The sequence below is a fragment of the Aplosporella prunicola genome (genome assembly GCF_010093885.1).
Source record: "Aplosporella prunicola CBS 121167 unplaced genomic scaffold K452scaffold_26, whole genome shotgun sequence".
NCBI lineage: Eukaryota > Fungi > Ascomycota > Dothideomycetes > Botryosphaeriales > Aplosporellaceae > Aplosporella > Aplosporella prunicola.
In genome coordinates, this window is record NW_022983554.1 from 264767 (window position 1) to 278679 (window position 13913).

Consider the following 13913-nt stretch of genomic DNA (forward strand, 5'->3'; position numbering starts at 1 on the left):
CCTGGCTGCGAGCCAGGTAGTCGTACGTCGGTTGGTTTTCGTCTCCCATTTCCCTTGATAGGCCTCCCTGGATAGATGGTCGCATTGCCTAAGCGCAACAACCTAATGATTGATCTAAAACATCGTACACAGACAAAACCACCCTATTTCAGCTCCGCCATGTCCGAAGCGCTTCAGGAGGGACGCGATCATGTCCCAAACTCCTGCGCAAACAGCTCATTTCCGTTGACGAAATCACTGTCGTCTAGGAACTCGTACTTTCCTAGGTCGCGCGGGTGCGGCCCCAGAGCTGCAAGTCAAGCTCGCGCGCACCGCGCTTCCACAGCCGGCACTCGGTGGCAGCCACCGCTGATCGATGTCGAGACACGCGCAGCATCCGTCCCGCGGCAGAACTGCTTCGAGACGCCTTCTGGTGCGGCACACACGCTGGCAAGGCCGCAACAGCATGGACGGGCAGCAGGGCGAGGAAGCGGTAGCTGTTTCGCATTTCTGCCTGGGTTTTGCCAGTCCGCTTTCTTCCTTCTCGGCAGCTTCATTATCATATCGCTTACTCGACCCAATCTCCACAGACAAACACACACGCACGCACGGGGCACACGCACACGAAAACGCGTACCAACATCCCTCAAGCCACAGACTAGACGCACCAACCTACACCCGGAGACGCGAAGACGGTTGCCCACGCGCGCCTATGAACAGAGGAGGCGGCGGTATTCCACGGACGCAAGCGAGTGTACTGCTAATTGCCAGAGGAGAAGCCGTGTTCAACAAGATTAAGGATAATACGGAACCGGCTATTGCGGTGCAGGAGATACTAGATGGAAGAGCGGAGGGCGGCAGAAGAGGCGCCCGTGGAGATGAAGGGAGCGGGGCTTACTGCGAGCAAAGAGTACAAATTGAAAGGGAGAGCGTGTGGCTTTGTCTGGTTGTCGAGGACTTCGTTCTGTGCTTAGGGGACAAAGGGCGCATTGTTTATAGATGAGGGTATTGCGGCTTTGTACTGCGCTGGAAGGATAAAGGGCTGTTTTAATAGCCGCTAAAAGCCGTTGTGCAATGCAAAATGGCGAAAAACAGCCGCCACTGACCGCCTGAACTTTGAACAAACCCATCACACAAGCACAAAAAAAGCACAAAAACCTCATCCATTACTATATTTCATAATTTCATCTCAACGTCTCTCCTCTCTTCCCTCTCCTCTCCCAAACCATCGAAACACCAGAGACAGAAGCGATTAGTATTAGAGCATGTCCAGTAGAGTGATTGCCTCGCGTACGCTGATCTGAAAAAATTCCCCTCTTCACCGGTTCCTCCTCCCCATGCCCTGCGTGAGCGGTCAGCCATGTTGCGCAAGCGTAGAGCAGTGTGGGCCCCAGCATTACGACAGTGACAGATCAGTAGAGGCAGGATGTTGCGATGCATTGTGCTTAGGAAGAGGGGGAGGGAGGAATCGAAAGGCGCGGTGCTGTAGAGATATACATGAAGAGGGCCTGAGGTTTGTCGGTATAGGCGTGTTGTGCTGCTGTAACACAACTCGAAGGAAAGATAGTGGCTACTGTCGTGGTTGCAAGGGAGTGGGCTCTTACCACCTACCATTTCTCCTTGGGCCACCGCCCGTCGGGCTCGATATGAGCCCGGATATAATCAGCCTCGTTAACCTTACTAAACAACTCGATTGTCGTATCCAGGAGCTTGGCTGGCCGGCAGAGATCGAGCAGAGTGAGAATCGAGTAGTGCTATTTGCGTTTGTACTTGTCGTTCACCTGGCCATCCTTGTGGACCGCGGCGAGCGCTGTGGCTGGAACGCGGAGATGCTCCTTCGCATAAAGGTTCCATGCTTTGATTGTTGGGTTTTGCGTCCTCCGGTGCTGGTCGTGTCGCGGTTAGCGAGCGTCCTGTACAGTTGGCTGAAGTGGGGGTTTTGGTTAGTTTAAGGATCAAAGGAGCTGCAGGCGATGTATCTATGGAAAACGTATAAAGAAAATATCTGAACGTGCTAGGGAGGATGTACAAAAGAAAGTGGAAGCTGCGTGCCGGACAGCGGTGCAGTTCGAAAAGCAAAATGTCAGCCAGGATCACTCCGATAACTCTCGTTTTTTCAGCCTCATTATCTAGTGGTTACACAACAGCCTTACCCCCTGCACTACTCATTTATCCACTGCAAGGAAGCAATGATCTCAAAGAGAAAACGTGTCCTTCTAGATAGTATCTTATATACCTCCATAGGTAGTAGTAATTTAGAAGGACAAGCGGCGTCCAATTCCTCGCGCCCAGCTTCACACAAAACAAAAACGCACCACACCGTCGCCAAAAGCAAAAAGGAAATTGAATGCTCGCTGGCAGGATCGACTGTTTCAACGTTAGTTTAATTCTTCATTAATTCGAGCGAGCGGTTTTCTTACACTGCCGACCTCCGGATCACCCGCTTCTGTGAAGCAGTCATATTTGAGAATATGAGACCGGCGCCATAACCAACTAGACCAAGCGAGCCGCTGGTGCGCTTTGATGGGAGCGGCGCTGGATTTTTGGCTTTAAGACCTGTGTGCGTTGTGCCGGCGAGATTGTGGGGCTGATTTTGCGCTTTGTGGGGCGCTGCGGTGTGACTTCGGTGGGGTGCGGGGGCCTGGACGTCAACTGGAGAGGTTTGGCGAGAGGTGCTCTTGATATATTGTATCGATTGCGATAGGCTTGAGACGAGTGTGTTGCTTGCCGTAGTTGCGCTCGGTGGTGGTGCTGGAGCCGTCACCTTGAGTTGCGGGGAGGCATAGTCATAGGCGGCTGTCGCGTCTTTGGAGGTGATATGCTGAGAGGCCTGGCGTGACAAGAAGAACAAAGTCGTAGGTATCCGAAGGAGGGACTAACAGCTGGGTCGGTGAGCGCCATGGGGCTCATGATAGACCGTCTTCGAACCGTTGGTGGAGCCGTGTTAGCCATGGAAAGATGAACGGATCGCGATGGGAAGAAGTAAGCAAGACTAACAAGTCGAACCTTCAACATGCTCGGAGTAGGAAAGTTGTCTGGAGCTTCGGGTAGCTTGCTTGAGGGGAAGAATCCAGTGTGCCATGCAATGATGCGCCAGATGCAGGACACCGAAGCTCAACAGCGCACTTGAGGGAGCCTGACCGTCGATATGCAAGCAACTAAGTCGGTTCATAGGGTCCGGTACCAGAAGGAGGTGCATTCCCAAGCCACTGAAGCCGGTACTGCACGCCTTAGCAAGGCCGAAGCATCCGCAGCTGCAGAGAGCATCCGTTTCCGACCGGCGGAGATCCTGAGAATGTCAGCATCCTACCTCTATCCTCAAGCGCAATGCGCAAGACCAACGCCCACTTACCGCGTCTGTCCCAACCTCTCAAGCAAGAACGCAGCTTCTGCACGAAGCCATGCACCAGTGACGAGGCCAAGTGTTGTGCAGCCTGTGCCGTGTATCCAAGGCCCAAACGACCGCCCCCTTGTCTTAAAGACAAAGATCCAGTAACAAGCCGCTATAAGAGATGGTGAGATGCGCAGCCGTGCCAGCCAAGGAAATGCCGAAGCCAGACTGGGTCGAGGTGCCGAAGAAGCCCAAGACGGGAGATACCTGCATTGCCACAGCAATCAACATGTCAGCCAGCGCTCCACCAACGCAGTACTGACGCACTTCTCGTTCGAGTCGTCTCCGACCTGCTGTCTACATGCCTTGGTCTCGAGGTGCTCTGTATCCGTTCGTATCGTATGTTGACCCTGGCGTAGTGCATAAGGTGTCAGAGGTGGAGCGACATGGCGGCGCTGCAGGTGCTTCCGTGCTCCTGTGCTCGCGGCTTGCATCCTTGCTTGCGTGTCTTCCATCTACGCTGGAGGTGGTAGATAGGTGTCGTCACTGCCGTGTCCTCGTAGTAGTCGTGCAGTATAGCGCGGAAGTCCATCAAACTGCCCTTAGGGCCTTGATGCAGTGATGCCGGCATGACGGAAACAAAAGACGACCGAGACTGAGAGGCGTTGAAGTGGTGCAGGAGATGCTTGCTTGCTGGCGCTGGTGCCATTAGCGGGAGCGGTCACGGTTTAGAGAAGAAGGCGCGCGTGGCGCGCGGCGAGGAGGTACCTCCCACTCTAGGTAGCTTCCAGGTAGGTAGCATGATGGGCGGCATGCAGCTCCCTTGCGGACATGTTGCCGCTTGCAGGGCACTTCCTGCCCGGCTTTTGTGGCTGCGGCTCTGGTGAGGAGGCAGTATTCATTGGCGTCAGAGGGCGAGTTCGGGGCACTCTGTCAGTGCCACCACACGTCATACCCTGACGCGCGCTTAAAAGGGTTTATAGTTTGAAACAGCGGGAATTGCTTTTGCCTTTGGGCATTTGGTCAAACTTATAACGACACAGAGAGGATTGGTGTAATAAGGCACAGCACTAAGGACTACAAAGCCACGCTTAATCAAAGATAATTACTTTTTTTTGGAGATTAGTTTCCTGATTGGTTGAGAGTTCGAATTTGGTTGTGAGCTGTCATAGGCACCAAGAGAACATTTTTTTGAGATGTGATTCGATTAAATTCTGTCCGAAGCGGTGATAATGTATCTACTCGAAGACTTGACAATGCCCGATAGCTCTAACAAATGATGCCATGATATCCCATCGAAAGTGAAAAGCCCTGACCATACTCATACGACTTGCTGAAATGCGACCTGAAAAACCTTGAATACACCATGGCCACCACACACCTCTTTGGCCTGAAAACATCGAAGAAACGCCTCCAGAGAAAGCCTGCGCTTCACCACAGAGAAAAACGGAACCGTCCAGCTGGGAAGAAACAACGAAAAAGAAGTGATGCTCTGGAAATCGTGCTGAAAAAATGTGAGGTGCGTTCGCCATAGTCGTAGGGATGCTGTGCGTGAAATGTCTGCGTACGTGGAATGCTGTTGCGGTCGTGGATGCAGAGTCGCGTGCTCAGGAGGACCCTGGGACCATGTTAGCAGCAAGAAACACAAGTTGAACAGGAGAAGCAACGAACCTGCGGATAGGTTGCATGACGAGCTAGTCAATGTCGAAGCGGCCAGGAGTGCGCTCGAAGTCACCGCGCTGGTACAAGGGAGAGGGAATGCGAGAGTAAGTGACAGCAGCAGACGTGTGTTCAGTGTCACCGCGCTCAGTGTCTTGGTTGCCGCCATGCTCAGTGGCCTGGGTGTTGGGAGCGACGCGAGGCTGCTCCGAAGCATTGCGACGCTGACTGGTCTGCGTCTCCTGGAGCTCCTGGGCGCGATGGATGTGGAGGTGATGACCAGCGTGGTGGTTCTCCTCACACAACTGACAGCCGTTGACGAACTGGTACTGGCGGTCCTCCTCGATGTAGTCGAATTTGGAGCCATCGAGATCATCGTCATGGGACTGACCGGCTTCCGGATCTTGAGAGCTGTTGCGAGGCGTGGGAGTCTGCGCCTGCATTTCGATGTCTTCAGTGGTTGAAGAACCGTTGGTCGACTCGGGCTTTAAGTCGGAGGCGCGTACGCGGCGAGTACGAAGAAAGATCAAGCGAGGGAGGCGGTAGCCATTGAGAAGACTCGAGATCGTGAGCATGACGACGAAGGTGACGGCGCTTCCAAGGACAATGATGACCATGGCCCAATCTTGGGGCTTGACAGGCATTGGAGTGGTGGGGAGCAATGAATTGCAAGGCTTGCGTGACAGAGCAAATGAGGTGAGAGATTCGGTGTTGAAGTTCGTCAAGGATCGTGAGAAGGAGTGTGGTGGAGAAAGGAAGAAATGGAGGAGGGAGAGGCTTTTATAGGTGACAGATGAGGCCGTGATGGGCGAGGGAGGCGCGAGCTGGACGGCGGATTGGGGAGGTGCAGCTCTAAGAGGGCAGGGGCGCTGGCAGAGAATGGGTGCCTGTAGGCTCAGCGGGAAGGTCCAGGGCCCTCACTCCGCCGTTTGGGAGGTGCGGTGAGGCTCAACGGCAAGGGCAGCTACCATGAGCAGCCAGGACACAGGGCGGTGCAGAGGCAGGTGAAGAAGGGGATTGAGATGCCATTGGTAAGAGGGGTTCTGTCCATTGCTCGACATTGAAGTGTCACTGCCCGCGGACAGGGTCAACTTGGACAGGTCCGGCTCACGCAAGCTGCAAGCGTCCCCATCACCACCACGGCCCTCCATAACCAACAGCTAGTTACTTGAAGCCCATGAACGCGACACACACCTTGCTTTGGGGAGGATTGTATACTGGAATGCTGCGTTGGACCTTGGTCTGGAGTTGAGGTTGGTCATGCACTGCACGACCGCGCGACGCAGGATCCCACGTCACCCCCAAGTACAATCCCTAGCACAGCTCTGTGTAGACCCACCCATTCACTGACTACAGCAGCAGACAGGCCCGGTACAGGACTGCGAAATTGCCTGGACGAGCTGCCCGTATGTTCAGCTGGTAACCCGCATTGACGACTCCAAACCCCCAAAGGCTGCAGGTTGAGGGAACAACAAGGGAACGCAGATCCATCACGAATGTGCCAACGTTGGTTCTTTCAAACAAGCAGTGATTTGTTCTCCACAATGAACTACCTACAGTCCACGGATTGCAAGCTGGCCGTCCACGCAACCTCCCTCTCCGTCGCACACTTCATCGCACACTTCCGAACCATGACAACCGTCGTCACTGGCTGACTCCTATCCACGCTCAACCATCAAAAACCCCACACCGCGTCGCGCGAAAGCCAGGTAGCCAGGGCCAACCGGTGCGGCTGGAAGCTTCCACTTAAGATCCAAAGGACCGCCGCATGCAAGTCTGGGGAAACACACTGGCGCGTGACAACGGGAAGAGCCTGGGATGCGTTGCCGATCGCCGAAGGATGAACAAAGTTTCCGATCTGCCTCTTGGGTTCTGGGGTGTCGACCAGCTTTGTAGGAGAGACTTCTTGAGCAGCATGGAAAGAAGGACTTTCATTCAAGCTTAGACTGGCTGCTAAGAGAGTCGCATGCCTCGTTCACAGTTGCAGTAGCCAAAGGATAATGAGTGTGTGGATGATTGGAATTTGGGCCACGCTTCCGAGGGACGTCAACGGCCACGACTTTCGAAGGGAGCCAGGACAACTCGAAGCCAAGTAGACAATCCCGACATCATTCCACTCCATTGCTTCTTCCATTCAACATGCACAAACGCACGAGAGAATCGACAAGACAGAACCGGCTCCTTCAACAAGATCTTTCGTAATCACGTCGAGAAAGCGCTCGTTTGCTGACAAGTGAATGCGACCGCGCCCGCGCCGCCCGAATCTCGATTGCATGCATGGAACGGTCCCCTGCAGGTCGCCACTCGCGACTCGCCACCCGGTGGCGTGCAGGCAAGGATGTCGACGTCGTTGCTCTCCGATAGCGGCATCGGCGCGGGTAGGGCAGCATTTCTTGTCCCGAAGCCGTAGGGCTGGCGCTGCACGACGGATGGCGTGGGCGTCTCGTGAAGGACAAACGCTCGCTCGGGTAACAACACGTGAGACGCAGCCTGGCAGACGCAGACGCGGCTACGTATCAGCATCCCTGCAGCGCATCGGCGCACATCTCCTGAACGCTCACCACCCTCAGCTCACTCCTCCAAGGCGACCCGCTGAATGTCCCACAAGGTGACAAGACTGGTGATGGGTGGGGGAAACAGCTGTGGTTCGAAATCGAAGGTTCTGTCCTGTCCTTTCTTCTGCACGAAGCGCGTGAGGCCTGCGTGCTGGTAACCTTAGCAGCAGCACTCGACCCGCGGGACATGCGTCTTGCTTATATGTACGCATGCATGCAGGCTTCTAGAAAGGCAGGGGAGGCAGTGCGATATAACCATCCGACCTGCCCGCGAAAGATCTCCGAACAGCCTTGCCCCGATTTTCTCCGATGCGTATATCCACCTACCTAGCCACGAACAGCGCCCCTGAGCCCTCACCATCCACACCCGCCGCCCGTGCGGCTGCGGCAGATTCGCACTGCGTGCGTCATTTTCGGCGTCCTCCCTGACCTAGCTAGGAGCGAAGGATCTCCGTCCGAACGACGGGCGGGCCGGCCCTTGCACGCGCCGCGCCTAGCGTCGTCATCGGGCACGATCGCCGCAAGGATTGGGCAGCTAGGGCGTCGCCAACGAAGCTTGGGAGTGCTTGATTGCGTGCTGCTGCCACTCGCTGCCTCTTGCTCGCATACGCTCGCACGCATGTATATGCGGATTGCCCTGCACTGCGACGGTGCTGCCCGTGCTGTCGCTGCAGATCCGATCATGATCAGGGTCTCGATGGGACGTGTGCCGCCCCTATTTTTGGCTCCGAACGGTTTCCGAGCGAGAGGGAGAGAGATAGCGAATTTGCTAGGGACGTACGGCAGGGACGTAGATGCCGGGTTGGGACGGGCCGTGACGCTCGCTCGTATACTCCACTGGTGTTGTATTGGGTTCGGTTGGCCTTGATGCACACGCTGTGCTTGATTGCGGGTGGGTGTGGAAAATATCGCACCGCACTGCGGTTGCATTGAGTGAGTGCGCGCATTTCTGCACTGCACTGCGTCCTACGTACCATGGACGTGGGTTTTGGCTGCCCCTGCTGGCCCCGATCGCGGATTCGCGCCCGTCTATCGCCATGAAGGGATGCAGTGGCTGCTGCATTTAAAAACCTGGGACCTCGCCGCCAGCTAGCAAGCAAGCAAGCAAGCAAGCAAGCAAGCGCATCTCCCGCCACCACTCCTCACTATATCACACTCGTTCCTCGCACCACGGCTACACTTGTTCTTTTCTTGCTCTCGCTATAACACACACAAACCTCCATCTCATTGCATCCACTTCTCAAACCCCCTCCTCCTCCCACACACACAACAACAAACACACCATGGGATCCATAGCCGCCGCCACCGCAACAGGCTTCTCGCCCTTCGCGACCCAGAGCATCACAGACCGCGTCGACGGCATCGCAGCGGCCGACCCGCTGCGCACGTGGGTCTCGCTGCCCAGGACCGACGATGTCAACGGCGAGTGGGAGGACATTCACTTTGGCGAGCTGAGACAGGCGGTCGATGGCATGGCGCGGTGGATCGAGACGACGATTGGGATTGGGAGTGAGCGGAAGGAGACGGTCGCGTATCTTGGGTGAGTTGTGTTTTGTTTTGTTTGTTTGGTGTTTGTGTACTGATTTGTCTTCCAGTATCAACGATGTGCGCTACTCGGTTGTTATCCTGGCGTTGATGAAGGCCAGCCGCAAGGTGAGTAACGGGTTGGAGAGCAGGGATTTGTTTGGATTGTGCGAGGTATTGACAGACTGGTCCAGGCACTGCTCCCCTCGCTGCGCAACTCGGACGAAGGACAGATCAACCTGCTCGAGCGCACCGACTGCCACGCCTTCTTCTACACCGAAGGCGTCGAGAAGCACCTGCAGCCGTTCCGGGCGGCGGCGAACATGCGCGGGTACCAGATCCCGACGTTTGAGGAGATGATGGCCGAGGGCGCGCGCGGGGCATACCACACACGCGCGACGGCCAAGTACTCGGAGGCGGAGCAGGTGCTGGTGCTGCACACGTCGGGCAGCACGGGCTTGCCCAAGCCCATCTACATCACCAACGGCTGGCTGGCCACGCTCGACCACCAAAAGTACCAGGACGCGCCGCGCGGCCGCCAAAACACGCTCGCGACGTACATGGCCGACGACAAGCCGCTGTTCACCATGCTGCCCTTCTTCCACACCATGGGCATCATCACCATCCTCAAGTCCATCTTCTCGGGGCCGCTGATCCTGCCGCGGCCGGGCAAGCTGCCGACGGCCGACATGGCGGCGGATATTCTGCTGGCGAAGAAGCCGTGGTCCGGCCTGTTTGCGCCGTCGATCCTCGAGGACATGAGCGAGACGCAAAAGGGCCTGGATGCGCTGGCGCAGGTCGAGTACGCCTTCTTTGCGGGCGCGCCGCTGGCCAAGGAGGCGGGCGAGAAGGTCAACGCCGTGACGCGCGTGACGTCGATGATTGGCTCGACCGAGGCGTGCTTCATCTCCAGCCTGATCAACACGGACCGCGCCGACTGGCAGTACTTCGAGTGGTCGCCGTACTCGGGCGTGGTCATGGAAGACGCGGGCGAGGGCGAGGGCCTGTGTGAGTGCGTCATCAAGCCCTACGTCAACCCCACCTACCTCGGCGTTTTCTACACCTTCCCCGGCACCCACGAGTGGCGCACCAAGGACCTCTTCGAGCCGCACCCCACCAAGCCGGGCCTCTGGCGCTACCGCGGCCGCAGGGACGACGTCCTCGTGCTCAGCAACGGCGAGAAGTTCAACCCCGTCACCTTTGAAAAGACGGTCGAGGAGCACGCGCTGGTCAAGGGCGCGCTGGTCGTGGGCCAGAGCCGCTTCCAGCCCGCCATGCTCGTCGAGCCCGAGTGGACCAAGGCCGCCACCACGGCCGACCTGCACCAGCTGCTCGACGACGTGTGGCCCGCCGTCGAAAAGGCCAACCGCGACGCCCCCGCCCACGCCCAGGTGTGGAAGAACAAAATCGCCTTCACCAAGCCCGAGAAGCCCTTCAACCGCGCCGCCAAGGGCTCCATCCAGCGCCGCGCCACCGTCGCCCTGTACGCCGCCGAGATCGACGCCCTGTACCTGAACGAGGGCCAGGGCTTCAGCGAGCAGCTGGGCGCCTTCAGCAAGGACTTTGACCTCGACGCCATGAAGGCGTTCCTGCGCAACGCGTTCAAGCTGATCCTGCCCAGCTACGCCGCGCACAGCGAGGGCAAAGCAGCGGACGCGCTCGACGCCGCTGACATCTTTGACCTAGGCGCCGACTCGTTGCAGGTGATGGCGCTGGCGAGCGCGCTCAGCTCGGCTATAAAATCCGATCGCGGCGCCGGCAGCCGCGACGCGGCGCTCGTGCCGCGCGACGTCTACGCCGCCCCGACCGTGGACAAACTCGCTAAGGCGCTGCTGGCGAAACTGCACGAGACGGACGCCGGTGCCGCAGTGCCCGAAGTCCCCCGCGAGCAGAAGATGGCCGAGATGGTGCACAAGTACACGGAGACGCTGCCGGCGACCATGGGCCAGGCGCCCGCGGCGCCAATGCCGTCCTCGCACACGTTCGTGCTGACGGGCTCGACGGGCGCGCTGGGCAACTTCATCCTGCGCGACCTGATCAACAGCGCCGCCGTCGCGAAAGTGTACTGCCTGAACCGGTCCGACGGGGCCGAGGCGCGGCAAGCCAAGTCGTTCGCCGAGCGCGGCGAAACCGCAGACTTCAGCAAAGTGACGTTCCTGCGCACCGACTTCAGCCTGCCGCTGTTCGGGCTGCCGCAGGAGACGTACGACACGCTGGTAAAGGAAGCCACGGCCTTCATCCACAACGCGTGGGCCGTCGACTTCAACCACACGCTCGAGTCGTACGAGCCGACACACATCGCCGGGACGCGGCGCGTAGTGGACTTCTCTCTGCAGTCGGCGCACCGGGCGCACATCTTCTTCGTCTCCTCCGTCGCCTCGGTCGGGAACTACCCCTCCCTGCGGAGCCCCTCGGACCCCCCGGCCGTGCCCGAGCGCTTCTTCCCCGACGACCGCACGCCCCTGCCCCAGGGGTACGGCGAGAGCAAGCACGTGGCGGGGCGCATTTTGGCCGCTGCGGCGGCTGCCGGCGTGCCGGCCAATATCGTGCGCTGCGGGCAGCTGGGCGGCCCGCGGGGGAAGGGCGTCTGGAACCGCCACGAGTGGCTGCCGAGCCTGGTGCACTCGGCCAAGAACATGGGCATGGTGCCGATGAATCTGGGGAACCAGGACGCGGTCGACTGGGTGCCGATTGACGAGGCGGGGCGGACGGTTACGGAGATCGCGTTCGCGCGGCTGGCGAGGCACGCACAGCTGTTTGGCCCTACGGCGGCTGAGGGAGAGAGCCTGCTCGACGTCTTCCACGTGCAGAACCCGCACCCGGTGCCCTGGCAGACGCTGGTGCCAGTCCTACAGGCCTTCTACGCCCAACAAAACATCAGCATACAAGCCGTGCCGTTCGAAACCTGGCTGCAGGCGCTGCGGGCCACGCCGCTGACGAAGGACGAGGTCGAGCGCAAGCCGGGCGTCAAGCTGGTGGATTTCTATGCCGGCTTGCAGCTCGAGGGCGGCGCGTTGCCGGCGATGCAGACGGGGCGGACGTGCGAGGCGAGTGCGTGTTTGAAGGGCTTGAAGGAGGTGGATGGGAAGCTGTTTGAGACGTGGTGCGGGCAGTGGGGTTTCTAAGGGGGCGTGTTGATGGTGGGGGAGAGGGAGGGAGGTAATAGGGAGAGGGGAAGGAGGAAAGAAGGAAAGGGATAGAGCGAGCTTACTCATATGCTCACATACTTCGACATAGATATAGACGGCTTGGTCGGAGCCTAAAGGCGGCGTTTCGGATCTTTGCTCCTTGAATAATTGAGAAGATGTTAAAATTTTAATTTACCTGCTCGGCATGCGCATTGTAAAGGAAGCTTGTGGCTTAAAGGACGTGGGGAAAAAGAGGGAATAGAGGAAAAAGAAAGGGGGGAAAAAGGGAAAGAAGAGGAAAAAGAAGAAGACAAGATAGCACAGCAGCACACCTACCGTCTACGTCTTCCCACCCTGTTCTTCTCTCCCCATCTCTCGCCCCTAATGGTGATTATAACTAGTTCATCCTTATCCTCTTCCTCTTCCTCTTCCTCCGAAACCTAAATTAAATCAAATCCACATGACCAACCCACCCATCCGCTGCATCACCACAGAGCCGCTGCAAGCTGCCACGCTGGCGCAAGCCGCAAAGCAGCGGCGACCAGCCTGGCTTGCGGCTTGCGTGTTAAGTCCATCCACGCATACGTACGTCGTAGCGGCTGCGGAGCAGCAGCGCTGCCTGCCTACGCGCCCGCCCGCAATCGCCGCCGACGACGACGACGCCGCAGCCCGCCTAGGACCGGCCCCTAAAGCCACAGCCACAGCGTTGCCTACTCCTAGCGGCCGCTGGCGCAAGCCGCAAAGCTTGTTTGCACGGCCTTGCGCGGGAACGCGTGGCGGGCGGGCATGCTGCTCTGGACTTGGGGTGACGGTGGATGATGATGATGGGCGATGGCTGATGGAAAGCGTGTGCGCGTGTGGGTGACGCGACCGCTGCACTGCCCACTGCCCACCCGCCACAGCGCGAAACAACCACCCCCAAACTCGCCCCTCGCAGCAGCAGCAGCAGCAGCAGCAGCACAAAAAACCAGCAACCAACACAGGCACCCACCCAATCCGCCAGAGCAGACATCTCGTGCCGCTGAAAATTTTTCAAAAAGAATGAATTGAATGCCCATTATCTTTTCAAAAAGACTGCCCACTCTCGGAATCGAACCGAGGATCTTCTCATTTCATACTGCATACGAGTGAGACGCTGTACCACTAAGCCAAGCGGGCGGGTTATGTAAGCTTTTAATGGGTGGGGATTATATTGTGAGATACAATAGAGAGGATTGGGAGGGGTTGTGCGTGGGTCGACGACCAGCACTGCGCCCGACCAGCACGAGACGCAGCGGTTGTTGCGTTGCGTCGCGGCGTGCGCGCTGCAGTGCATTGCGATACATTGCGATGCGATGCCTGGCCAGCCCCGAGCGACGAGGCGGGCGCGGCGCGCTGGCTTGCCCTCTATCCTCCATCTCCATCTCAGCGCTCAGCGCCCCGCCACGGAATCGCGACCGCAGAGGCTAGAGCCGTAGATCGCGCTCCAATGCGCCGGAGCAGCAGCGCACGACGCCACACAAACAGACCCTGCTGTTGCTGTAGAGGTCGACAAGATAAGAAATTTCCGCAGTGGGAGAAAAAAAAGCGAAAGTGTGCGGGATTTGGGCTGGGCGGCGGCGCAGCGGTGGTGGTTGTGCTGCTGAAGCGAAATGGCTGGGCGCCCGACACCGACGCAAAGCATGGAACGGGCTCTGGAGGGGCGGGCTGCGCGGGCTGTGCGGGTTTTGTGCGTGAGGAGGAGGAGGAGGAGGAGGA

At 58.1% G+C, this 13913-nt stretch overlaps 4 protein-coding genes and 1 non-coding gene across 5 annotated transcripts; 2 read left to right on the forward strand and 3 right to left on the reverse strand.

Moving 5' to 3' along the window:
- Window positions 1-445: 445 nt before the first annotated feature.
- K452DRAFT_312032 (uncharacterized protein) lies at window positions 446-982 on the forward strand (the record flags this gene model as incomplete). The annotated part of the gene is made up of 1 exon (XM_033543504.1): window positions 446-982. The coding sequence occupies one exon, from the start codon at window positions 446-448 to the stop codon at window positions 980-982; it is 537 nt and encodes a 178-aa protein (XP_033393616.1).
- A 4022-nt stretch (window positions 983-5004) lies between these two features.
- On the reverse strand, window positions 5005-5853 carry K452DRAFT_339580 (uncharacterized protein; the record flags this gene model as incomplete). Its single annotated transcript, XM_033545315.1, has 1 exon — window positions 5005-5853. A coding segment is annotated over one exon (849 nt), but the record flags the coding sequence as incomplete, so codon positions are not given.
- Window positions 5854-7730: 1877 nt separating this feature from the next.
- Window positions 7731-8723, reverse strand: K452DRAFT_96862 (uncharacterized protein). Its single transcript, XM_033547369.1, has one exon. It carries the CDS (start codon window positions 8452-8454, stop codon window positions 7879-7881), a length of 576 nt encoding a protein of 191 aa, XP_033393618.1. The 5' UTR covers window positions 8455-8723; the 3' UTR covers window positions 7731-7878.
- A 300-nt stretch (window positions 8724-9023) lies between these two features.
- K452DRAFT_291256 (uncharacterized protein) lies at window positions 9024-12371 on the forward strand. Its single transcript, XM_033541142.1, has one exon. The coding sequence runs from the start codon at window positions 9372-9374 to the stop codon at window positions 12171-12173; it is 2802 nt and encodes a 933-aa protein (XP_033393619.1). The 5' UTR covers window positions 9024-9371; the 3' UTR covers window positions 12174-12371.
- Window positions 12372-13251: 880 nt separating this feature from the next.
- Window positions 13252-13334, reverse strand: K452DRAFT_t138. The gene has a single exon. It is a non-coding gene; the product is annotated as a tRNA-Thr (tRNA).
- Window positions 13335-13913: the final 579 nt, after the last annotated feature.

What these genes read in the sequence shown, in the direction of transcription:
- K452DRAFT_96862 (XM_033547369.1), bottom strand. Translation starts at nt 8,454, where the DNA reads ATGCAACCGCAGTGCGGTGCGATATTTTCCACACCCACCCGCAATCAA.
- K452DRAFT_291256 (XM_033541142.1), top strand. Translation starts at nt 9,372, where the DNA reads ATGCGCGGGTACCAGATCCCGACGTTTGAGGAGATGATGGCCGAGGGC.